The sequence below is a fragment of the Sorex araneus genome, chromosome 1, assembly GCF_027595985.1.
Source record: "Sorex araneus isolate mSorAra2 chromosome 1, mSorAra2.pri, whole genome shotgun sequence".
Classification (NCBI taxonomy): Eukaryota; Metazoa; Chordata; class Mammalia; order Eulipotyphla; family Soricidae; genus Sorex; species Sorex araneus.
The window spans coordinates 124,141,333-124,167,432 of NC_073302.1; the positions used below are offsets into that span (position 1 = coordinate 124,141,333).

The 26,100-nt window shown below is 36.8% G+C and overlaps 1 protein-coding gene and 1 pseudogene across 2 annotated transcripts in view; both read left to right on the forward strand.

The window, feature by feature from the left end:
* Positions 1-17,936, forward strand: part of NIPBL (NIPBL cohesin loading factor) — a 212,128-nt gene extending 194,192 nt beyond the window's left edge. Inside the window, exons 39-47 of one of the 2 annotated variants that reach the window (XM_055123811.1) lie at positions 540-713; positions 1,574-1,764; positions 3,081-3,188; positions 4,727-4,927; positions 8,192-8,338; positions 11,809-12,083; positions 14,398-14,572; positions 16,218-16,406; positions 16,968-17,936. In XM_055123811.1, the coding sequence (XP_054979786.1) occupies positions 540-713; positions 1,574-1,764; positions 3,081-3,188; positions 4,727-4,927; positions 8,192-8,338; positions 11,809-12,083; positions 14,398-14,572; positions 16,218-16,406; positions 16,968-17,333 (1,826 nt within the window). In that variant the 3' untranslated portion in view covers positions 17,334-17,936. Of the gene's footprint in view, positions 1-539; positions 714-1,573; positions 1,765-3,080; positions 3,189-4,726; positions 4,928-8,191; positions 8,339-11,808; positions 12,084-14,397; positions 14,573-16,217; positions 16,448-16,967 lie in introns of both variants that reach the window. The other variant, XM_055123812.1, reaches the window with a different exon arrangement.
* Positions 6,094-6,190, forward strand: LOC129401331 (U6 spliceosomal RNA; annotated as a pseudogene).
* Positions 17,937-26,100: the final 8,164 nt, after the last annotated feature.

A 26,100-nucleotide genomic window follows, 5' to 3' on the forward strand; every position in this document is an offset into this window, starting at 1 on the left:
AAGTAATTTTTGCTCTAGCTAAAATCATCAAATGAATATATTTCAATGTTTTAAAATAATGGTTATGTAACATCTGTGAAGGATTTAAAAAAATGTTTGCAGACATTACCTCTTAAATCCTAAAAACATCCCTTTAAGGTAGGTGGGTGGTAAATATTATTGTCCCCATTTTACAGATGGAGAATTGAGGCACAGAGATTATGTGACTCACCCAAGGTCACACTACAAGTCAGTGGTGGAGCCAGGAATAGAACCCAAGACTCCTGACTCCTAATCCACTCCCCTAGCCACTAGGCCCTGCTCCCTCCTCAAGGTTTCCTCTTGTGTGAAATTCTCCTTTGAAATGCTATTTCTTATTTTTAATTCATGGGGAAAGAAGTACCTGCTCTAATACTTCTCTAGGTAAGGCCACCAGCATATTCTTCCAGTCACTTTAAGTTTTAATTTTTGAAATAAGGTGCTCTATATATAATTGTCAACATTGTTATATATTATACTTAATTCAATAAGCATATATTAAGTTTTTTTTTCTTCTTTAGGATTTGCCTTTATTCAACATCCAAGTCTAATGTTTGAGCAAGAGGTGAAAAATCTGTATAATAATATTTTATCTGATAAGAACTCCTCAGTGAATTTAAAAATACAAGTGTTAAAAAACCTCCAGACCTACCTACAAGAAGAGGATACCCGTATGCAACAGGCAGATAGAGACTGTAAGTCAAAAAATACATTTTAAATGTCACAGTGCAAATAAAGCAGCAATACTTTATGACTCTTTTCGATCCAGATATCTGAATGTATTTATCTAATAGGTCAGAGATTCCCAAACTAATCTTGCCTGCTCCCCCTCTTTTCAGGGGGGGAAATAATTCAAACAGCAACCCCAACCCCAAAATTTATGTTATTTTATCAAATAAACAGAAAGTGCCTCCAGTTGTACTATTTGCTCCTGCTCATTCCTTGGAAAATTTTAGTGTTGCCTAAAGAGTAGAATCCCTCATTTTGGGTGAAAGAATTCAGTTCATATGTCTAGATACCCTTTTGTATGTTTGGTTTTTGCCACACCTGGTTGTACTCAGGTCTTAGTCCTGGTCCTACACTCAGGGATCACTTTTGGTGGCCTTGAGGAACCATATGGGGTGCCAGGGATTGAATCCAGGTTGACCGTGTGCAAGGCAAGCATCCTACCCACTGTACTCTTCTCCAGCGCCCAGAGATAACATTTTGGTGGAAAATAGTTCTCATCAGGTTCTCAAAAGTATAAAGTTTTGTGCCTTTGATTCTGTCCTAATTTAATATTTTTAGTATCACTGTATCACTGTCATCCCGTTGTTCATCAATTTACTCGAGTGGGAGCCAGTAATGTTTCGATTCGTCCCAGCCCTGAGATTTTAGCAGTCCCTCCTTACTCGTCTTTCCCAAGGATTGGAGGCTGTTTCAGGGTCAGGGGAATGAGACCTGTTACTGTTAATGTTTTTGGCATATTGAATATACCATGGGGAGCATATTTATTTATACTAACTTTCAGTAAAATTAGTATTTCAGTTCTCAGTATATTTCCTTCCTTTTATAGGGAAGAAAGTTGCAAAACAAGAAGACCTAAAAGAGATGGGTGATGTTTCCTCAGGGATGAGTAGTTCCATCATGCAGCTTTACCTCAAACAGGTGCTTGAGGCATTTTTTCACACCCAATCAAGTGTACGCCACTTTGCTCTAAATGTCATTGCGTTGACTCTAAATCAAGGTCTAATTCATCCAGTTCAGGTAAGTATGTTTTCTAGCAACAGTACTTACTAAAAGAGGCAAGATTCATTGAAATTTGATAATAGTATGACTTGAGAATAAGTGGATATTAATCCACAGAAAATTGAGTTATATAATCTGAATTCAGTTTCTTTGGAGGGTTATCAGTTACTCAAAACACTGATATGAGACGCAAATATCATAATAAAGACATTAGATGGAATCATATATGCCATGTAGCATGTTCAGAAGAGTGCCATATACTCTATAGAATTGAACCTGTTAAAGTCTATATCCCTTAAGATTTTAATTTTAGGTATTTTTCATTGAATTCTTTTTTAACTCTTTTTATTTAAATATATTGTGTTCATCCCTGTGTCCTTAGCATACTGGTATCCAAACCACACTATCAAATTATTTAGCCTACTTTTCATTATTGAAGAACGCGATCACCAAAAGAAATAATATGTTGAAATTCTCATTGGGTTTTTTTTTTTTTTTTTTTTTTGCTTTTGTTTGGGGGCCATACCTGGCAGTGCTCAGGGCTTACTCCTGACTCTGCTCCGAGATCACAGCTGGTGGATCTTGGGGACCATACAAGGTGGCAGAAATTCAACCAATATCTAACCATAGTAGGGATTGAGCTCTGCCCGCGGCTGGCTGCTGTAGTCACTCTCCAGCCCTTCATTTATAGATTTCTGTGCTCTCAATGGCCTTAGGTAGTTTTTGCTTTTAATATCTGCTTTTCTAAGTACACTTAGGAAAAAAGTGCAAGGGTGGTAAAATACACTGTTTTAACCCTTCATATAATATCATTTGTGAACATTTTTTTCTTTCACTTTCTAAATGTATATGTACCTTTTCCTGACTCATTTAATAGTAATAATCATTATCATCAAATATTAGGGCTGCAGAGTTAGTACAGTGAGTAGGGCACTTGCCTTGCATGAAGTCCTACCTGGATTTGATCCACAGCATCCCTTATTATCCCCGAGAACTACCAGGAGAAATTGCAGGTTTGTGGGGCGTGAGGGAATTTCTATTTCATAGTTTTGGGGCCAGAGCGCTAGTACAGCAGTTGGACACTTTCCTTGCACCTGGGTTCAATTTCCTCATCCCAAATGGTCCCTTTGAGCCCTTCCAGGAGTGATCCCCTGAGTGCAGAGCCAGAAGGAAGTCCTGAGCACAACTGGGTGTGGCAAAAAAAAAGTGGTGTTTATAGGAAGACCTGAAGTAAAGCTAAATTCATCTTCTAGATAACAAGTTTTAGCATATGACTGGGTATAATCAGATCCTGTACTCCATGATATTTTAAAGGCCTTTATTTTTATTTCTAGTGTGTACCATATTTAATTGCTATGGGCACAGATCCGGAGCCAGCTATGAGGAACAAGGCCGATCAGCAGCTTGTGGAAATAGACAAAAAATATGCTGGATTCATTCATGTATGTATATTTAAATCATAACCTAAATATAAAGTTTTATCTGATGAACTATTGCTTTGCTAAATATCTCACCTTAGAAAAGACTATTTCGGGGCTGAAGCAATAGCACAGCAGGTAGGGCGTTTGCCTTGCATGCGGCCTACCCGGGTTCAATTCCCAGCATCCCATATGGTCCCCTGAGCACTGCCAGGGTTAATTCCTGAGTGCAGAGCCAGGAGTAACCCCTGTGCAGAGCCAGGGGTGACCCAAAGGTGGAGGGGGAAAGAAAAGAATATTTTGCTTAGTGCTTTCTTTCAAATATACAACGAATAAGTTGGTTCAACATGTTTATTCTTCAAATCCATATTCTCCCTTGAACACATATCTCACTTGCTTGTCTCCATGTTTCTTTGCTTTCCTGTTTCTACTCTGGAGATGCCTTTAGTCTCTCTTGAACACACACCTCTCTTCTCTTCCCTCACATCTTTCTAAATAAGTTTCAATATTAAACTACCTTGCTTCACAAAAAAAAAATAAAATAATAATTATAAAACTTAATTAAGTATGCATAGGTTCTGGTCCATATTGTGTGACCTTGGTAGCCTTTCTGAATCTTCAGTTTTCCTTCTCTAAAATGAGAGATTGAGTGATAAAATTGCGGTTAAGGGCACTTGCCTTCACACGACCAACCTGGTTTCTATTTCCAGCACCTATATATGGTATCCCAAGGACCACCAGGAGTGATCCCTGAATGTAGAACCAGGAGTAAGTCCTGTTCACCTCCAAGTGTGGGCCAAAAACAAACCCCCAAAAATATTCTTTTTAAGAAAATAAAATGTGGATTGTAACAAATGATCTCTAATTTCCAGCACTTAAACATTCTGTGATACTACTATTTTAAATAAGAAAACTAAGTAGTGAGGTTAGACTTCTCAAAAGTGTGTATTTGAGGTAGCATTGTTTTTCAGTAGTTACAGCTTCTTTGTGTGGATTATTGTTTTTTTTTTATTATTATTACAATTTAGGTAACAAGTTTACAATAGTGGGTTTGTTATTTTAGGTTTTTGTGGGGTTTTTTTTTTTAGTTTTTTGTTTCTTGTTTTTAATCATTGTTCTTTATGTCACATATTTGCAGTAAGCCAGAGAGAGAAGTACAATAGTGTTAATAATAGTGGTTTTGTAGTATAGTTAGCAAACCTTACTACCACCAGAATGTCCAAGAACCTCCACCAATGGCCTTAGGTTACCTCTATTCTAAACTCTTCATTCTTTCGCCATTCTCGTTTCCTTTCTTGTTTTGCAATCTTAGATTTGTAATTCAAAGCCAAAGGTTTGTCATCATTTTATACTATCTATTCCCTCCTTTTATCTCTGTATTCCATGAATGAGTGAGATCATCCAGTATTTATCCTTTTCCCACCAACTTATTTTAGCATGATAAACTCCATCTTTAGTAGTAACACTCTTAGAAGTTTTAGGAGTACAGTTTCTTACCCTTTGTGTGCATTTTTAATTATTCTTAATTTGCATGACAAAAACGAGGCATTTATTGATTTCAGATGAAAGCAGTGGCTGGTATGAAGATGTCTTACCAGGTACAACAGGCAATCAACACGTGCCTAAAAGATCCTGTAAGGGGTTTCAGACAAGATGAATCCTCTAGTGCTTTGTGTTCACACCTTTACTCCATGATCCGTGGAAACCGCCAACACAGACGAGCCTTTTTAATTTCTTTACTCAACCTCTTTGATGACACAGCAGTAAGCATTAAAATCTTATTACTTTAAGAAAATAAGTATTCTGTAAATTTTATGCCTTTCATCACCATTTCTTAATTGTTATGATTTAGTAAATAACTGCATTTTAGTTGATTTTAGTAAATAACTGCAATGTGTTATTTATATAGTCGAAATTAAATGGGGAAACTTCTGCATGAAGTAAAAAGGGATATAGTGTTTTCATGCTGTTCTATATCTTTTTTATAGTTTCTCTAAGATACCTTTAAATAAATTAATATAAATTAAATAATCTATTACTTTGGTGGATAGATTAAATAAAGTGAAATTTTGCATGTTTTTGCTGGACTTGAATATTGTTAGAATAGCTCATCTAGGTTTTTGACTACTTAGATTTGTTTAACTTAACTTTAATTTTGTTTTTGTTTTGAGTTTTTTTTTTTTCATACCTGGCAGTAATCAAGGGCTGCCTCTGGATTTGTGATTGGGGTGACTCCCATGGATAACTCAGGGAACCAATATTACTCTTGATGCCAGAGATGTCAGGCCTCCTGCATGAAAAGTTTTTGCTCAGCCCATTGAACTTTTTCTCCAGCCTGCAGTTTGAAATTTTTAATGAAGAGAGCCCATTTTTGTCTAATTATATTTTGATACTTTGGACTTTGCCCAAATTGTACTGCCAATTCCACAAGCCAAGAAACGGAATATACTAGTGTTTAAATTTACTTCTTAAATTTACTTCTTAATTTGTTCATTTGTTTTATCGAACTGTTTTTTAGTATGCCTTGTGTGTTAACCGTTGTCTGAGGAAATGAAAGTAGAATAGAAATAGAACAAGTATAGTATCTTTTTTTTAATTTATTTATTTTTAATTAGTGAATCACCGTGAGGGTACAGTTACAGATTTATACATTTTTGTGCTCATGTTTCCCTCATACAAAGTTCGAGAACCCATCCCTTCACCAGTGCCAATTCTCCACCACCAGTAAACCCAGCATCCCTCCTACCTTTCCCAATCCCATCTCCCCCCACCCCACCCTGCCACTGTGGCAGGGTATTCCCTTCTGTTCTCTCTCTCTAATTAGGTGTTGTGGTTTGCATTAAAGGTGTTGAGTGCCATTGTGTTCAGTCTCTAGTCTACAAGTATAGTATCTTCCCATATTGAGCTTACCGTTAGTCTATGTCTGAAACTTTTAAAAGAACTAGAGGGTTGGAACGATACAGAGAAGATTAGCATGGCCCCTGCGCAAGGATGACACGCAAATTCGTGAAGCGTTCCATATTTTTAACTGACATAATCCTGAGAACTTTGTAACCCTCCACTTGGTGATTCAATAAAAATAAATAAATAAATAAATAGATAGATAGATAGATAGATAGATAAATAAATAAATAAATAAATAAATAAATAAAAATAAATAAATAAATAAATAAAAAAGAACTAGAGGGTCCAGGGAGATAGCTCAAGTACTAAATTTCATGCCTATTATATGCAGATCCCTAAATGTGATCCCTGTGACACCACTGCCACCCTCACTCACACACAAGCGCGCACACACACACAAACTTATCTAGCAGCTCTTTCTCTTCTATTTTTGCTTAAAGCAATTTGAAAATCCCTTTGAAGAGAAATAGTTCAAAGAGCTAGGGAAAGAAATGTTCAGAAAAATTCTAAGGTTCAGGATGGAAAAGAGTAAGTAATAGTGACTTGTGCTATTTAGAAATCAAGGAGAATAAGAAGTAAAAAGATTGGGATATTTAATGGACAAAAATAGTTATGCAGTGAGAGTTAAAGATGGAAAAGATGTAATGAGCAATTCTATAGAATTTTCAGAAGTTTAATTTTGAAACGAAGGCACAGTATGGGACTTAATTATAAACAAAGTTAAAGGTTTCTTTTTAATAAAATTTTATTCATTTGGAGGAGTCCTTAACATTTTCAGTTTAAGAATGGCAATATATTTTAGTGTTAAAGTTAATAGATGAGGTAGTTTCTATCTGCATTTTCCACGTTCATATTTGGGTATTGATGTATATTTTAAATATAGGACCAGAGTGATAGTACAGTGGGTAAGACACTTGCCTTGCCAATCTGGTTAAATCCCCAGTACCTCATATGATCTCTAAGCCCCACCTGGAGTGATTCCCGACCACTCCCATTTTATTTCTCTCACTTTATTTCTTTCACTTGAGGCCAGGAATAAACCATGAGCATCACCAGGGTTGGCTCTAAAACAAAAAACAAAAAGTATGTATAGCAGCATCCTCTAAATAATAGCAAGTTTATTCTGTCTGCTCTAAGGAATTTTGTTCTGTGGTGCTACCATTAAATTTTATGTTATTTGAATCACAGAATGGGAGAGATATATCCTGATTGCTAGTCTCCTTTTTTTTTTCAGTTTTTGTTGTTGTTAGCCTGTAATTGTTTTTAAAGAAATCTAAATATTAACCTGTTTCTGGCCTTTTTGTTTATATTTACATGAACAGGAAATATTAATACTGGGGGGGAGGGCAGGAGGGTGGGGTGCAGTACCAGGTGGTTCTCTGCAGTTATTCCTCTCTGCGCTCAGGGGTTACTCTTGCACTCTTAGCAGTGCTTGTGGTGGGGGTGTCGGGGTGAGTGGGCCCCGAGCATATGTGGTACCAAGAATTGTACCAGGATTGATTGCATGCAAAGCAAGCCCCTTAACCCCTGTACTATCTCTCTGGCTTATTTTTTAAGGCAAGAAGCTACTAGTAACCATAATTGTCCCTTGGATTATAACTCTCAAGAGTTTTTATGGTATGAAATTGTTAGTACGATCAAAATAACTTTGATGTTATATGTACATAGAAAAACATGCTTTTTGAGTGTGTGAGGTTTTTTTAAACCACATAGTACTGTAATTATCACTTGTTTTTGAGAGCAGAATAGTAACTGCAATATGGATTAAAGTCTTAGAAACACAACGTTATGGATTTTTAATATCTATACTTTTTGATATGGTATAGATTTATGATAAAATGATATAATACTCAGTGTTCTTTCAACAAGGAAATTGCACATTGGTGCACTAGAAAAACTTCACCTCTTCCCTACTTGGTGTCATGATATAAAATCATTGTAAAGTATTTTAAATGATTTTCTTTTCTAATAACAATTTCTGTTCCCCTTTTCTCCCTTCTTACCCTTTCTCTTTCCAAAACAGTAACTGAGAAGAAAGAACCCTGTAGTATTTTTTATGAAAAGGCTTTTTGGGTTCATTTTTAGGTTATCCACTAAATGTGTGCTTTTTTTAAAATTTACAGAAAACTGAAGTGAACATGCTCTTGTATATAGCAGACAATCTAGCCTGTTTTCCATACCAGACACAGGAAGAGCCATTGTTTATAATGCATCATATAGACATTACACTCTCAGTTTCTGGTAGTAACCTACTGCAGTCATTCAAGGAGGTAAGTTATACACATAACTACTCTTAGTGCATCTACCAAAGTACGGGCATGTTATTTTCACTGTTTTGTTTCTCAATGTTCTTTTCATTTTCTTCACAGGTATATAAAATCTAAGTGAACTAAGTAAAATCTGGATAGTTGTTTGAATTGGGGAGAGGAAATGGGTTGCCATTTATTTCTATTTAGAAAAGCCTAAAACCATTCTATACCAGATCACATACATGGATTATTCTAATGATAAGCATCTCACTTTAATTCTCTCACTTTAAATATTGACTTTAAGGGGCTGGAGCAATAGCACAGCGGGTAGGGCGTTTGCATTGCACATGGCCGACCTGGGTTCGATTCCCAGCACCCCATATGGTCCCCTGAGCACCGCCAAGGGTAATTCCTGAAGGCAAAGCCAGGAGTAACTCCTGTGCTTCACCAGGTGTGACCCAAAAAAGCAAAAAAAAAAAAAAAAAACTATATTGACGTTAAATATTTGATGATACCCGTTTTTTTTATTCATCTAAACCCTGTTTTATAGAACAACTTGCAGACTTTAGAGAGAGTACAGGGATTGAAACATTTGCTTTGCATACAGTCAACCCAGTTCAATACCCAGCAGCTCCCTTACTCACTACTGGAAGAGACTGCTGAGGTGGTCAGAAATGGCTTCTGCCCCTCCCCAAGAATAACTCAGGGTGACCCCTGTGTTTTATATATGTAATGTTATTTATATATCTTGTAATTTATAATACTGTTGTTTTCTTTACCTCTGAACATGAGCATCATTATCACAGACTAAGTTGGCTTAGTCTGTGCCCCAAATCCACTAATTTTTTACTATATATCATGTTTTTAATGGTTAAAAATAATTTTATTATAGCAGTGTTTGATGTAGTACTAGTAACATGGTAGATAATCAGTGTATCTTTATAAATTGTAATAGTGTCTGATGATATAAGTAGATTTCATTTCACAAAATCATAATGCTTGAAACTAAGCCTAGGGCTGGAGCGATAGTACAGCAGATAGGGTATTTGCGTTGCATGCAGCTAATTTGGTGTCAGTCCTCAGTACCACATGTTGTTCACCAAACACAATCAGGAGTAACCTCTGAGAACCATTGTTTATGGCACATAAAAAACTCAGCCTATTCAAACAAGTAGGTCAGTAAGATTATTTTAGTTTTTAAGCATGACTTATAAAGGTATCTAAACTCTTGTTACTTGGAGCATAAACCAAGGCCCACAACACTGGTCTCACTTGAGACCTTGTAGAACTACAGAAACTCAGGACCTGCCCTAGACCTGCTCCTCAGGCTCAGTGTAGAGTCGGTATGAGGCCACTCTTAGCTTAGTGCCAAGGGGATCACTCCTGGCAGTACTCAGGACCGTATGTGGTGCCAAGGATTGAAGAACTAGTCAGCCACCTTCAAGTGAAGCAGCTTAACCCCTGTATTATCTCTCTCGCCCCAGTATCTGCTCCTTAAGAAAATACCTAAGTATTTTAATATCTGAGTGAAAGTTTGATAGGTGAATCATTTTTCAGGAACTGTGGCCATAGTTATTTCTATATATTTTTGTAATTTTCCTGTTTTACGTACTAGTAACATATGGAATAATTGCCTTATAATCTAGTATTTTCTCATCCTTAAAAAAACATACTTTGGGGGCTGGAGTGATAGCACAGAGGGTAGGTCTGGAAATCATACCTGGTTTGATTTCCAGAATCCCATATGGTCCCCTGAGCACTGCCAGGAGTAACTCCTAAGTGCAAAGCCGGGAGTAACCCCTGTGCATTGCCGGGTGTGACCCAAAAAGAAAAAACAAAAACATACTTTGGGGGCTAGAGAGATAGGACAGAATGTAAGGTGCTTGTTTTGCACGTAGTTAACCTGTCTTCAATTCCCATACCTACAATATGGGAACCACCACAAGGGGTGATCCCTAAGCACCAGGAGTAAGTCCTAAGCACCACTGGCTTTCGTTGCTCAAAAACAAACCAAAAAAACGACATAACTTTGTTTTTGTTATTTGATACTAAGCCAGGTTTGGTGTTCCAGCCAGTGTTGAGAGCCACCATGGTTGTTCCAGTGTTGTGGAAGATGGTGGGTGGGGGTTGGGGGTCTTGGGGATTGAACTCAGGGCCTCATATATGCAAGGTATATACTCTTTTTGAGCTATCATGTGTAGCAAATATTTAGCACTCTTGGCCAGAGAAATAGCATAGGGGTAAGGCCTTGTATTCAGCTGACCCAAGATTTTGTCCCTAACAATGCACAGGTCCCCCTAGCACTGCCAGGTGTGGCTTTCAAGCCCTCTACCCCACCTCCACCCCTGCCCCCCCCAAAAAAAAATAAAGTACTTTTTTTGGACCATCATTCTGTATTTCACTCCACTGTTTGACATGAGCACACCTGCTTCATTACTGTAGAGGAGTGACACTCACTGATTATTTCCTTCAGGTTGATTCTTTCCCTTGGTTACTTTTCAGATGTGTTATACTAATGGCCTAGGAATTTTGTCAAGTGAAATGAAAGGGCAGGAAAATAGGGAAAATAACTCAAAGACTGCAGAGCATGCTTTTTTACATGCAAGGAGCCCCAAGTTCAGTCTCCAGTACTGTGTAGCTCTCCAAGCATCAGTGAGTGTCGTCCTGGAGCAAACAGTTTCATAAAGCAAAGAAACTGAGCTTAAGTATTTGAGAAAAACTGTGGGACTGGAGAGGTGAGCTCAAAAAACTGGAGCTCAAAAAACTGGAGCAGGGCTTGGTGTACAGAAACCCCAGGTTCAGTTCCTGCCCCCTCTCCCATGGTTCTCTTTACCCAACACTTTGCAGATATGACCCTCTGACACCCTCCCCCCCTTCAGCATCACTGAGTGATTTTTCCCCCACCTCACCACCCACACACACCATATTGCTAAGCCCAAGCATTAAACCATTGCACCTTCATCTGAGTATCACCAAGATTGGCCACCCATTTCCCCAAGCACTGCTTAGGAGATTCCTCTTCCCCGCAAAATACTAACAAATTAAAACTGTATATTACTTTGCTAGAAAGAATTTGCAAGGGAGAATTTGATAAAAAGCTATTCAAGCCTATATTATTCTCATCTAAATTATAGTTAACTGTTTTTCTTCATTAATGACTTTACTGTGTTCCAAAATTATAGTTTCAGGGGCAAGGGAGTAGTTCTGGTAGTGGAACCCTGAGTCTTATATGAATTATATATAGGAGCCATACATTCTGTGCTTGTCGCAGTCCCCCAGATGACACTTTAATAATTTATTTTTCATTGCTGGTCCTGGAACCTAATTCCCACACTTCCCGAGTTGTTTAAGGAAAGTTGGATTTCAATATATTGAATATTAATCTAGAGGTGCTTTTTGAAGCCATTTGTTGGAGTGGTTTGCTAGTGGTTTTGTTTTTATGATCACACAGAATAATGTTTCCTTTTTTTTTTCTTTATTATTTTTTGCAGTCGATGGTAAAAGACAAAAAAAAAGAGAGAAAGTCATCTCCAAGTAAGGAAAATGAATCAAGTGAGAGTGAAGAAGAAGTTGTCAGGCCACGGAAGTCACGGAAACGAGTAGATTCTGATTCTGATTCTGATTCAGAAGATGATATAAATTCAGTGATGAAATGTTTGCCAGAAAATTCAGCTCCTTTAATTGAATTTGCAAATGTCTCCCAGGGTATTTTATTGCTTTTGATGTTAAAGCAACATTTAAAAAATCTCTGTGGATTTTCTGATAGGTAAGGTTAACTAAACAAGATAACGAACACTGTACATTTTTGTAAAAAAATTACCTGGTTTTTATTTAAATTTGGAGTTAATTTAATGTGTTAATGAAGTGCTCGTTTTGAAAAGGGAGTTTTGGGGGCTCAGAGATGACCCAGGGGTGTGGGCACATGCTTTGTTCACACTGTGACCCGAGCTGAAACTGCAGCGCCATGTGCCCCACTCTGCCCCACTGCCCATCCAGGAGACCCCAGTTACTGCTGGCATAGTCCTCGTGTGGCCTGGCAGTGAACAACCAGGCCTAACTGGCAGGTGCTCAGGAGTCGCCCTTGGGCTCCCTAAGCACTATTTGGGAAGAGTATTCCTCTCAGCATACAAAATTTGTTCCTTCTTACTGCTATATAGTATTTTTGTAAATATAATAATGCCATAGCTTATTCTGTTATTATAAAAAAAATCATTCCTTGGTGATAATACACTATATATTGAAGGATTTGTTCTGTTGTGTACTTTTAAAAGATTGTATTGGAGAATTATGCTTACTGTAAAATGAACTTTGGGGCCGGAAAGATAGCACAGCAGTTCCAGGAACTTCCATTGCACACAGGTGACCTCGGTTCAGATCTTAGCACCCCATAAGGGTCTCCCGATTCCCGCCAGGAGTAATTCCTGAGCACCACCAGGTATTGTCCCAAAACCAAAATAAATAAATTGCAAATTTTAATTTTCTTAAAGAACTATGAACAAAGATTAAAATAGATCAGTGAGGTTGAGCTCAAAGTTCAAATACTTCATATACCTTTAAGTTGGTTTTGTGTTTAGTTGGAATTTTTTCCTGTATCTGTTTTTGTTTTTAATTGCTTGAAATACTGTGATTTACAATACTGTTAATGATGCTTTCGTGTGTACATAATTCTGCAAATAGCCTTTAGTGTACTTTATAAGGTGATAGGTTTATTTTTAAGTATCAGTGATTGTGATTCCCATACAATTTTTGATATATTTGGGGGAGGAGAGTTCAATATCCAGCAGTGCTCAGGGCTTGCTCCTGGCTTTATGCTTGCTCTGGGCAGGACTTTGGTCTTTGAATCCATGTAATTTTATTTGTTATTAATATGCATCTGTTTTTTACTTGTACCTATGGAATTCTGGTCATTTACCACTTTCATCAAAACTTTATATTGGGAATCATAAAGTCAGATGTTCGTGTGGAACAGTTAAGATGATTAAAGTGGACCAGATAGGAGCAAAGGCAAACAGAAAAGAACATACTTAACTCAGATGTTTAGCCTCTTGTTTGTGCTGCAAAAGAGGATTCACACTATATGATTTTGGTTTCCATTTTTTTCCAGAAAAGCTAGATAATCAGTGTTCTCTCTCTCTCTCTCTCTCTCTCTCTCTCTCTCTCTCTCTCTCAATGAGAAATATTTGGAATTGTTAAATATTGACAATTAATTCAAAGTATTTTAAGATCTTTTAAGTTCTTGGGTCAGTGCTAAGAAGTTGGACCTATTTTTAAGCAGTTGCTAATAATGTTCAACAGTTTCCAATATTAAAAGTTGAAAAGGTTTGTAAACTGTCATTATGGCTGCTGTGTAAAGAATGAATAGGGGAACATGCAGAACAGTAAAGGTAAACTAGTTAGGTGAGTATTAAACTCTCCTACAAGCCTGAGATTCCCGAACAGTGAGATGTGGTGGAGTGGAGAAGGAAGACTAAAATTGACATGGATTATGGTGGAGGGTGAGGGTCTTATATTCTGGTGATGGTTAAGGTGCAAAATTTTGTATTTTAAAACCATAACTGTTCTCTAATTACAAATCTAAAATTATTTTAATAAAACTGTTCTTTTAACCATGATATTAAAAATGAGGAGCTGGAGCAATAGTACAGCGGGTAGGGCGTTTTCTTTGCACGCAGCCAACCCGGGTTTGATTCCCAGCATCCCATATGGTCTCCAAGCACCACCACGAGTAATTCCTGAGTGCAGAGCCAGGAGTAACCTCTGAGCATAGCTGGGTGTGACCCAAAAAGCAAAAAAAAAAAAAAAAAAAAGGTATACATGAGACACTTTAATTGAAATGATGTCTTCAATCAAAATGAATAATGATGGAAATAATATTCTGTTTAATATTTACCTGTATACGTATGTATTTAGTTTTACCTATATCTTTACTTTCTCTTTAAAACTTATTTTGTGTCCAAGTTTTAGATTACAGTCTATTTGGTAGAAGCTTATTAGTAAATAAATAAAATTTAACTAAGATAAATTTAAATGTAAATTCCTGAGAAAATACTTAAGCTAATGGTTTTGTTTTTCTGAAACAGTAAAATTCAGAAATACTCTCCATCTGAATCTGCCAAAGTGTATGATAAAGCGATAAATCGAAAAACAGGAGTTCATTTTCATCCAAAACAAACACTGGACTTCCTGCGGAGTGATATGGCTAGTTCCAAAATCACTGAAGATGTGAAGAGGAGTATAGTAAAACAGTATCTAGATGTAAGTAGTAAAGCTAGTATATTTTTCTTTAATAACGACTTTTTTTAAAAGTTCTTTTTTGGTAAGATATCTATTTCCTTTACATTGAAGATAAGCTTAAGGAATGGATTGTCAAGATTATTTTCTTTATTGGATTTACAAGTTATTTTAAGATTGCATTTTTTCTTTTCCTGGGCTGGAGGAATAGTACAGTGGGTTGGGCCTTAACCTTTCACCTCACCCTCTACTGAACACCACAGGCTGTGGACCCTCCCACACTGTTCTGCCCCCACAAAAAAATTTTCTTCTCCATTTTATTAGCATTGTAGCACTGTCTTTCCATTGTTCATCGATTTGCTCAAGCAGGCACCAGTAATGTCTCCATTGTGAGACTTGTTACTGTTTTTTGGTATATTAAATACATCACGGGTAGCTCTGTTGTGTGGGCGGGATACTCTTGGTAGCTTGCCAGGCTCTCTGAGAGGGACAGAGGAATCGAACCCGGGTTGGCCATGTGCAAGGCAAACACCCTACCTGCTGTGCTATCACTCCATTTTGTTAACTATTAATATTCTTTCTCTTAGGAAATGCTATCTTGCTAATTTTATTTTTAGCAAAAATAAAAGTTTAGGAAAAAGCCTTGTTGTTGGGGACTAGAATAGATAGTGTAAGGGATAAGGCACTTACCTTGCATGCAGCAATCACTTGTTTGTTCCGTCACGCCACTTATTGTTGGGATCATTCCTAAACACAGAGCCAGGAGTAGCCCCTAACCTAAGAATTATAGGGGCGTGGAGGGCAGAATGATGAGTTCTTTTGGTGGGGGGGGGGTGGTTTGGTTCTTGTTGCTTTTGGTGGGCCCGATATGGCCCATAAATTGAAATCTGATGACCCTGGTCAAAGTTATGACTCAACCAAATGATTAATTACTGTTACACTTTGTAAATCATGGTGCTTTAAAGAAAACAAGTGAAGAAAAGGAATTCTTTTTGGGGGGCGGGTCGCAGAGGGAGGTCACATCCAGTGATGTTCAGGAGTTACTCCTGGCTCTGAACTCAGGAATTACTCCTGGCAGTGCTTGGGGGACCATATGGGATGCCCAGGATCGAATTTGGGATGGCCGTGTGCAGAGCAAATGCCCTACCCAGTGTACTATCACTTTTTTTTTTCTTTTTGGGTCACACCCGGCGATTCACAGGGGTTACTCCTGGCTCTGCATGCAGGAATTACTCCTGGCAGTGCTCAGGGGACCATATGGGGTGCTGGGTATCGAACCCGGGTTGGCCACATGCAAGGCAAATGCCCTACCCGCTGTGCTATCACTCCAGCCCCGTGTACTATCACTCTGGCCCCAGAAAAAGAATTCTTGAGATATATACTCAATGATTACTCAGGTGTTTTTAAAAGTTTCATTGAAAGAATCATGCCCATTTATTTATGTATTGTCTATAGCTGCTTTCATGCTCTAGTTTGTTTATTGTGTAATTAAAGTCTTTAAAGTGTTTACCTGGCTGGCTAAAGTAGCTGAAGTTTTCAATCACTTATACTACCTGCTGTTGCTGTATAAATAACATTTAGGAAAAAAATATTTAAGAGAAAATATTTAGGAATTTGTAGTCTTGTTTGAAAATACTTAAACCAGTAAGTTCCTGTTCATTTTTTGTAGTTCAAGCTTCTTATGGAGCATCTGGACCCTGACGAAGAAGAGGAAGAAGGGGAGGTGTCAGCTAGCACAAATGCCCGGAATAAAGCAATTACCTCGCTGCTTGGCGGAGGCAGCCCTAAAAATAATGCAGCAGCAGAAACAGAAGATGATGAAAGTGATGGGGAGGATAGAGGAGGAGGCACTTCAGGGGTGAGGCGGAGGAGGAGTCAACGTATTTCGCAGCGTATTACGTAAAATGATTTTTATGTGCTTATATATGTCAGTCTATTAATGTACATCGAGTAATGTAATACTATTAAGAGAATATTTTGTAGATAGAGATTCTCTACTTAACCATTTATAATACATTTTTTTGTAGAAAGTTTAACATAAAAGACAATAAAAAAAGAAAACCAGAAATGAGATTTATCCAGTATGAAAGGGTATTAATTTTTCTTTGGATTGTATTAATGTGTTATCCTTTTTTTATTGTTGCTAAGTTTTATGTAGCTTTATGGTTCATATGTATATATAATTTTATATATCAATAAGAGTAAAGACGGGTACAAATTAAGAGTTATATGGTTTTACAAGTATATGTTAACCCCTTGGCGCTGGCGATCACGGTGCGTCTCATTGCCGGCAATGGAAGTGTGCTGGGAAATCCCAACTCCCGGCGTCAAGGGATTAAAAGCAATAAAAACAATAATTTCACTAAAATTCTTTTGTGTAACACTTGGTCTTTTTTCCCCCCCCCTCCCAATGTTTTAGTCATTGAGAAGGTCAAAACGAAATTCAGACTCTACGGAGTTGGCAGCACAGATGAATGAAAGTGTTGACGTCATGGATGTCATCGCTATTTGCTGTCCAAAGTACAAAGATCGACCACAAATTGCAAGAGTAGTACAGAAAACCAGCAGTGGCTTCAGTGTTCAGTGGATGGCAGGCTCCTACAGTGGCTCCTGGACTGAGGCTAAGCGCCGTGATGGCCGCAAACTGGTGCCTTGGGTAGACACTATTAAAGAGTCAGACATTATTTACAAAAAAATTGCTCTAACGAGTGCTAATAAGCTGACTAATAAAGTTGTTCAGACTTTACGATCCCTGTATGCCGCCAAGGATGGGACTTCCAGCTAATGAATTTGTACATGCAGCCAAATTTACAGGAATTTTTTAAAGGCAAAAAAACTTGAAATATCAACATTCTGGCAAAAAATAGCAGTTTTATGAAGAGTGAGAATGGAACCTGGGATGCAGGAACAAAAGAAGGAAATGTTGGGCAAACATTTTGTGGGAGCTCCCTTCGCTGTTGTGCAGCAGAAACAGATTCTCAGTTCATTTTTACTCCCACTGTATTATAGTTTAACAAAAATTGTTTATATCTTGGAAAAAACTTTCTGTTTAAAAAAATAAACAAGTGAATGTTGGAAATTAGTCTGTTAATGTTCTTAATAAAGTGTTCTTGGAGTTTAACCTAGCAGCGGATGGCTTTCTTTAGCTTAGCCCAGTTTCCAGGGAAGCATTGTTTTTCCAGGCTGTAAAATGGCAGAATCTCCTGGATATATAATTTATTCTGTTGAAAAAAAAAGCATGCAGTATCTATGACCTATCTGCAGAAGGAGTTTTTGTAAATGTAGATTTTGATGTATTAGGTCACCCTGAAAACAATACAAGAAAAGGGATCCCCAGGCAATCTGGTGGAGCGAATACTGCAATAAATTTTTTTACTTCTCTTTGTTACTTGTCTGTTTCCATTTGAATTTCTTATTGTAAAGATCTGTTTAAATCCATTTATATTATTTTGCAGTCTTATGTAAAATTTATTATATCACTGGTTTTCAAAGCAAAACAAAATATTGTTTATACAGTTTGTATAGGCTGACTTCTGAATAATTGGTATCTATTATTTTCATTCCCATATGAGGGTGTAAACAATTAACTCCAGGGTTTTATTGTATCCTGCAATATTTAGTATTAACTATATATGATTTAGCACTGTGCCAAACACATTTTCAAGAGTACATTTTGATATAAAAAGAAACTATAGTTTATTCTTTGTATGCTTCAATTTCTTTCAAATGATGTCATGATGGTAATATTTATTTTATAAACCTGGGGAAAAGTTAACAAACTTGGGGAAAGGTAACAGTCATGCTATTTTGGGAAACGCCTTTATCTTAGTTAAAATTATGCCATGTGTTAAAAAAAATAGTATGAGATGAGTATGACGCTTCGTAATTACGCTTTTCACAAGTTATTTTTTAATGCTGATAAAGGAGTAATTTTTCTAGTTGAGGTGTTTATCACTTTCTATTTGAAAAATTTTATACATCTTTGGGAGCAGTTGTCATTTGCTACGCAAATGGGAGAGTGGGTATTTAATCACTTGGTTCACATAATTGATATCTACAGTATACAGGGGATGAAGTATGTTTCAAATTTAGTTCTTTTTAAGTCCATTCTAAAAATTGACGTCTAGTATGCTGTTTTATGGAATTGACCAGTAAATGAAGAACTTGATTTGTAAGGAAGTGACATTGCCACAAAATACCTTTTTGTGATTTACTTATTAAACCACAATGAAAATATCTTTCTAGGATCTATTTCCTATGTGGAATTCTTTCAGGACATTTTCTTGAGAAATTTTTTCTCAATCCTTTTTCTTCTTTAGTTGCATGTTTCCTCTTATTTTTACTGTGAACAAAATGAGATTGGTTCCTTCCCTGCCTTGGAATCTTCTTATTAACCCATGATTAGAGGTGGTTTATGAAAATGATTTATCATCAGTGACTAAAATACCAGCTTTTAAAAAATGATTACTATAAAGCCCAGCCTTAGAATACTAAAGAATAAAAATGTGCATTTTTTAAGTCCTATTTTGAATGTTTTATGAGCCTGACACTTCTTGTTGCATGCTGTCATTTAATCCTTACAACTCTACCTATATATCTCCAATAGGTAAAGAAAGGCTCGCAAGGAGTCAGTACTTCACTAATGTTATTTTATATATATATATATATATATATATATATATATAAATTTGGAATTGGAAAAATTTTATCCCACTATAATTGAAATTCAACATTAAAGGAGATGAGAGAGAATGTGTGTGTGTGTGTGTGTGTGTGTGTGTGTGTGTGTGTGTGTGTGTGTGTGTATGCATGCAAGGATTGAACCCAGGTCCACACACATGCAAAGCATGTGCTCTACCTCTGTGTTAGCATCCTTTACCACTAAAAGAGATAATTTTTACTAAAAGGAAACCTTTTCTAAATACTGGTTGGAAAACCTTTTGCATGAACTTCAAGGAACCACATAACAGTAATGTCTGTTTCCTCAGTTGATCATAGATAAATTATTGTGTTTAGAAATTTTCTGAATATTTGAAATTCTAACTCATATAAACCTTCAAATCTGTAAGCCAATGTTTGCAAGAAAGATTGCTCTCAAATATTTTAATTCTTGGCACTAAAATTAAATAGGGCCTTAAGCATTTAAATATATAAGAAATTACAAAGTGTATTGGAAATTTACAAAGTCCAACTTCAATTTGTAATTTAATACAATAATCCATGTGTTGGCTTTTATTGAAAAATGTTATATTTGATATAAAATTTCCAATTACATCTTTGATATATAATATGAAATTTTAGTATTTATTTTGACAAAGAGTAAGTTTAAGATCCATACCGAAATACAAATGCAGACAACAATTTGATACTCTCTAGTAGAAGAAATGCTAAACTTTTAGATAATAAATATATAAATCCTTTTTTGTGTGTGGTACATGATGTATTTGAGTTGTTACCAGGTAACAGGAACACACAGGCATTTTTTGACAGCTTTATACTATGTCATGAAAACAGGTGAGTCAAACTATTTTGTCCAGTGTAGATCTCATAACCAGGAAGCAAATTTAACCTATATTTAGAAAGCAGATTTAACAAGCAAAGTGTATAGTTCTCCCTCCACCACACCCCTACACACCTTGTTATACAGAGTCCTGGTCACCATCCTGATCTCTACTGGTCTTAAGAACAGTTGATATGAAATCCATCTGTTTACCATTTTGAAATAATCGAATGTGAAACACTTGATAATGTTTTGCTTCACAAAATCTACTTGTTTGTACCTGTTGCTCTTTGCCTTTTAAAGTTGTATAAAGTTATTTTTTTCACAAAGCATTATTATATGCATTGATTTTTATTTGAAGATTTTTTTAATGATAGCTTTGTCCTTTTTATCCTATCTGGGAAGTATCTGAATGCAAATTGATTTGAAAAGTCATTGGCCAAACAAATTTCAGTTTGAATAGTTTTTTTTTTTTTTTTTTTTTGCTTTTTTTTTTTTTTTGGGTCACACCTGGCGATGCACAGGGGTTACTCCTGGCTCTGCACTCAGGAATTACCCCTGGCCGTGCTCAGGGGACCATATGGGATGCTGGGATTTGAACCCGGGTCGGCCGCGTGCAAGGCAAACGCCCTACCCGCTGTGCTATCTCTCCAGCCCCTTGAATAGTTTTTTGACTAAGGTTATGAAATCCCTATGTGTCTTACAATGACAATTATACTACCAGTTCACCTTTTGTAAGACTCCAATGTATAGGGCTTCCTTGCTCAGTGTGATATAATACACACAATTTTTTTCTTTGATATAACTAGGGTTTTTTGGGGGGGCAAACCCAGCAATGTTCAGGGCTTACTCCCAGCACTCAGGGGTCACTCCTGGCAGGCTCAGGGATCATATGCAGTGCTGGGTTTCAAACTTGGGTAGGCCACATGCAAGGCAAGTGCCCTGCCTACCGTACTACTCTCCAAATCAAACTTCTATAACTTTAATAGGAACAGCATGTACTTACCACTCAGTTTTAGTCATTCTTAGTTTTTGATGAGCTTGTTCGAACTATATCCTACATGCAGTCTTGTTTTTCCAATGAATAGCCCTTTATATGTATACTTTTACATCCAGTACCCTCTAAGTGACAATTTTTTCTCATGTCATTTTTTTAAGGTCCTTACAAGTTTCTTCGTATCTTTCAATCTTGGCAATTTTTTTAATATAAAAAATCCTTTTTTGCAGGGGGGGTTGGGTGGAGGTTGTTGGGGATTTTTTTGTATTTGTGTTTGGGCCACAACCGGCTCCTGACTCTGCACTCTGATTATTCCTGACAGTCTTGGAGGGCCATATGATGCCAGCAGTCAAACTGGCTTGGACACGTATACAAGGCAAGGGCCCTGCCCATTGTACTATCACTTTGGCAGCCCCTATCCTTGGGTTTCTTTCTATAGAGTCCATTTCAAACTAACATTCTATATCGAGGGACAGTCACTTTTTAGTTTTTCTTTTTTTTTTTTAAACCTAAACTTTTAACTCGTAGGTTTGAGAAACATTGTCATTTAACAAAAATAATTGATTCTTGATTCTACATAACTAGAACCAGAGACTATCATTTCAAAAATAATGAAATAATGACCTAAGGAGGTAGGTCCCAGCTTTTGGTTTTATTTTTTTCTTTTTTTTTTTTACAATGATGTTTATAAATGTTGAGCCTTTAATTACAGTTGACAGGTGCTGAAGCAGTTGTCAGTAACTAAAGAAAGGAAAGTAGTTTGAATAATGATACCCTGTGGCCGAATACTTTGTGCTAATCTGAAATAAATGAACTACAGGTTGTTATTACATAATTCATAGACATTACAGTTTTTGTTGAATGGTATGATATTTTGCCTCTAATCTTGTGTTTGTGACTATTCAGTAACTGCTTAATCTCAGTCACAGAACTTTGGAAATGAATTTATTTTTTGTTTACAATCTCAAATAGTTCTAATCTCATGTTTCTATTGACAATAGTATTCTGCTAAAAGTGTAAATTTGTCTTGGTCATAACTTGCCTAAAATTGTAATTTAGGCATAATTCACCTTAGGATGGTAGAATAAAAAACAATAGTAATTATCTAAGTTATGAAACCTAAACTAATAATGGATCTCCATAATACATACCTTTTTAAATATTTACAGAATTATATCAGAAATCACTTAATTCAGATTATGATTAACCCCTTAGGAATTCATGAACCTTTTAGGGTAATTGAAAGCCGTGAAACTGTCCCTTAGAAAACTCAATAAATTTACATTTGGATTATACATAATTCAAGGAATTCATGACCATAGCTTTCTCAGTTCTAGTAGTAACCTAATTTGTGAACCCATGAACTACAGATTAATAAGAGCTCCTTCCCATTTCAATGCCAATCTTTTAAAATTTTTTTTCCTCCCTTTTTTTTTTTTTTGAGGGGGCAGGGGCTGACACATCTGACTCGGAGGGCCATATGTGTTACTGAGGTTCAAGGCATGTACTTGTTCACTGTGTCTCCAACCCAAGGCAGTCTTTCAAAAAAGATGAAATTGAGGTCAAAAAGGTGAATTGCTGTCTACAGGCAAATACCAGAGCCAAGAATGAGCCAAGAACAATCCTCAGGTTTCTTACCTCCTGGATCAGGGATTATACTTTTCTCACTTGCAACCCCTTTTGCCCAAGAACTTTTTGTGTAACCTGGGTATATCTGTATATAAAATAGGTATAAAAATAATTACTGATAAATTTTACAACATTTTGCAAAGTTAGAAACTCCATATACCACAGTATAAGTAGTTAGGACTTCAGTCAGTTCTTATAAGATTTTACTGCAAAATACTGTTCAGTCACCCCTCAAGATCTGTATGTAGATTACTTGATGGCTAACTGTTGTAGACATTTTATACCTTTTGAAAGATCTACTTTTATATTCTCAGATTTTGTAATGCTCTGGCATCCTGTTAGATAAATGGAGAAAGGAAAGCAATATTTTATGTGTCCTATTTTTAATTATCTTCTACATTATGTGGTTTGATGTAGAAAACTAAAACTTGGTGAAAAGAATATTTTGGAGTCAGAAAACATAGTCTGAAGCCATGTTTCTGAAAAGTGTAATATGAAGTTTGGTAAATAAAATCACTTAGCATATTATGTGAGAGCTTATTTAAAGAAACTTATAATGATTTTTTTGGCATATTTGTATCAGAGTGGTTAAGTGGGAGATGGGGGATGAAGTTGTGAGCAGCAGTTGTGAGATGGAACCAAGGTGAGTAGTAGGACAGGATCAAAAGATGAAAACACGGGAATAGACATTCAGAGTTTAAATTTTAGTGTCTGTGTAGGAAGTAGAAGGATTTTTTAAGCAAGAGATTAATGAGAACTCTGGATACTTTAATGAACTAAGGGTATTAAGAAAGGACAATTATTTTAGAAACTAAGATTTTTAAAGAAAGATTGGAGGAAAACTGCAGTTATATTTCAGATAAAGGAAAATAGTGTCATGGAGAACAAGATTTTCTAAGGTTCAGTTTTTGTTAGGGGCAACATTCTAGCAGTGCTCAGGGGTTACTCCTAGCTCTTCACTCAGGAATTACTCCTGTAGGACTCGGTACCATATGGGGTGCCAGGGATGAAACCCGGGGTTGGCCATGTGCAAAGTAAGTGCCCTCGTCTCTGCTTTCACTCCAACTCCTGAGTTGATTCCATTTTAATTATGTTTAAAGTGAGTGCCTGTGGGATATTTAGGTGATGTCTAGAACATGGAACATAACACAAGTGTGACAAGGGTGGAAGTTTGGCTTGAGGCTACTTCAACACAAATAATGCAAACTGTAGAGTGAACCATAAAGAGCCGGGAGAACTTGGAGACTAGAATTTGCACTAATGTATAAGAGATTGCAAGGAGAGGAAAATCAGTTAATCGAAGAGACTGGAAAATGATCCAAGGAGTATGGAAAGAATTGAAACAAAAGAATTAGGATTTTAAGAAGGAGCTAGTGAACAACGTGCAAGTTTAAACAACACAGTAACAGTCAATTTTTCTAATCAGGTTCTAAATGGTTACCTTAGATGTGGTGTTTTAAAGAGATTAGAATTATTCCTTATTGTGATTGAAATATGAATGAGAATAGTTTGGCAGGGCAGGAATGGAGATAACAGTATTAAGATGCTACTGAAGTTGGAGGAAAAGATTCAAAAGATCGGAGGGGGCTGAAATGTCAAGAACAGGAGTTTGGATATGCTTAGGATTGTGGTTCAGAAAGATCCCTCTCTACCTGGGTGCAGTGTGAGAAATTGTGATGCCAAACTGCATGGTTTTGTTCTTTTTCTCTATCAATGCTAAAATGCTTGGGAGCTCAACAGAAAGTATAACTGTAGAGCTAGCCTGACTAGGATCAAAGTCAAAGAGCTTTCTGAAAGGGGCAAGGGTGGTGTGCAGGGAGGTGTGGGGGGGAGCACAGGAGTATGGGAATAGCAGAAGTAGAATAATGGAAAGGGAATTTCTGAAGTACAATGTTTCTAGAATCAAGGTGCAGAGTGTGGTTGAGGGAATTAGTCAAATGACGAGGTGACATTTGATACTGGAGAAGTCAGGTAGTCACAGGCAATTTTCACATAGCTAAAGCTTTAGGTTCTTTCTGTCAGACAAAATGCTGAGTTTGTCTTAGAGATGACTTGGTATTGGCACTCTTATTTTTTTTTCTATTTCATCATTTGACAAGTATTTGCTCAGTGCTTAATAAAGACAATTGGTGCTGCTAATTGTTTGACAGTGTGTTCAGGTGTAAAACGGGAAATGAACCACAAAGCACAATTACACAATTTCTATATTGCAATTGAAATAAGTGCTTGAAAGGAAAAGTAACAAGCCACAAAAGTATGTATCACTAAAGTGAAAGGATGTGGAGAGGTCAGAAACAATGAAATAGACTCAGTTAAAACCTAACACATATTAAATATAATAGATATCAAATAATAGTGGCTGATCCATTGAGATGTTTGTTGTTGTTTTTTTTTTTTTGCGCTTTTTAGGTCATACCCAGTGATGCTTAGGCTCTGCACTCAGGAATTACTCCTGGTAGTGCTCATGGGATCATATGGGATGCCAGGGATGGAACTCGGATTGGTCACATGCAAGGCAGACGTCCTACTGTACGATCACTCTAGCCCCCAACAGCAAAATTTATTATTATTATTATTTTTTTTTGCTTTTTGGGTCACACCCAGTGATGCACAGGGGTTATTCCTGGCTCTGCACTCAGGAATTACTCCTGGCAGTGCTCAGGGGACCATAAGGGATGCTGGGAATCAAACCTGGGTCAGCTTCATGCAAGGCTACCCTACCCACTGTGCTATCACTCAAGCCCCCAACAAATTATTTTAATTCTTCCTAGTAATCCATTGCTTTAAAGGCATGATTTAGTAAGCAATAAAAGGAGAATCCATCACTGTAGCACTGTCATCCCGTTGTTCATCGATTTGCTCAAGCAGGCACAAGAAACGTCTCCATTGTGAGACTTGTTGTTACTATTTTTTAGCATTTTGAATACGCCATGGGTAGCTTGCCAGGCTCTGCCGTGTGGGCGGGATACTCTCAGTAGCTTGCCTAGATTGATAAAATAGTACATGCAAAGACCCTAAAGAAATATAGCTTGCCTAGATTGATAAAATAGTACATGCCAAGACCCTAAAGAAATAAGCACATATTCCTCCAGAAGTGACACAGTTTCTGTGAATGGTAGAGAACAAATGAGAGTACTATGTTACTCATGAAATAAATGAGCCAAGTCACTCTTTATAGGCTGTACTAAGGAGATCCTAAAAATCCAATTAATTTAAAATGGATGGGACTTAAGTAGAAATTTCCATTATTGGAATCATATTTGCATTATTACTATTTTTAGAAAAAGAATTATTGCTGTTGACTGGGTCTGCAGACTTAGTTGTAGCACTAGCACTCCATAGAAGTGGCTCTAGTTTTGCTTTTGCACATTTAAGGGCAATGCTTCCCAGGTATTGTTCACTTCAGTTACAGTGTTCATGGACACA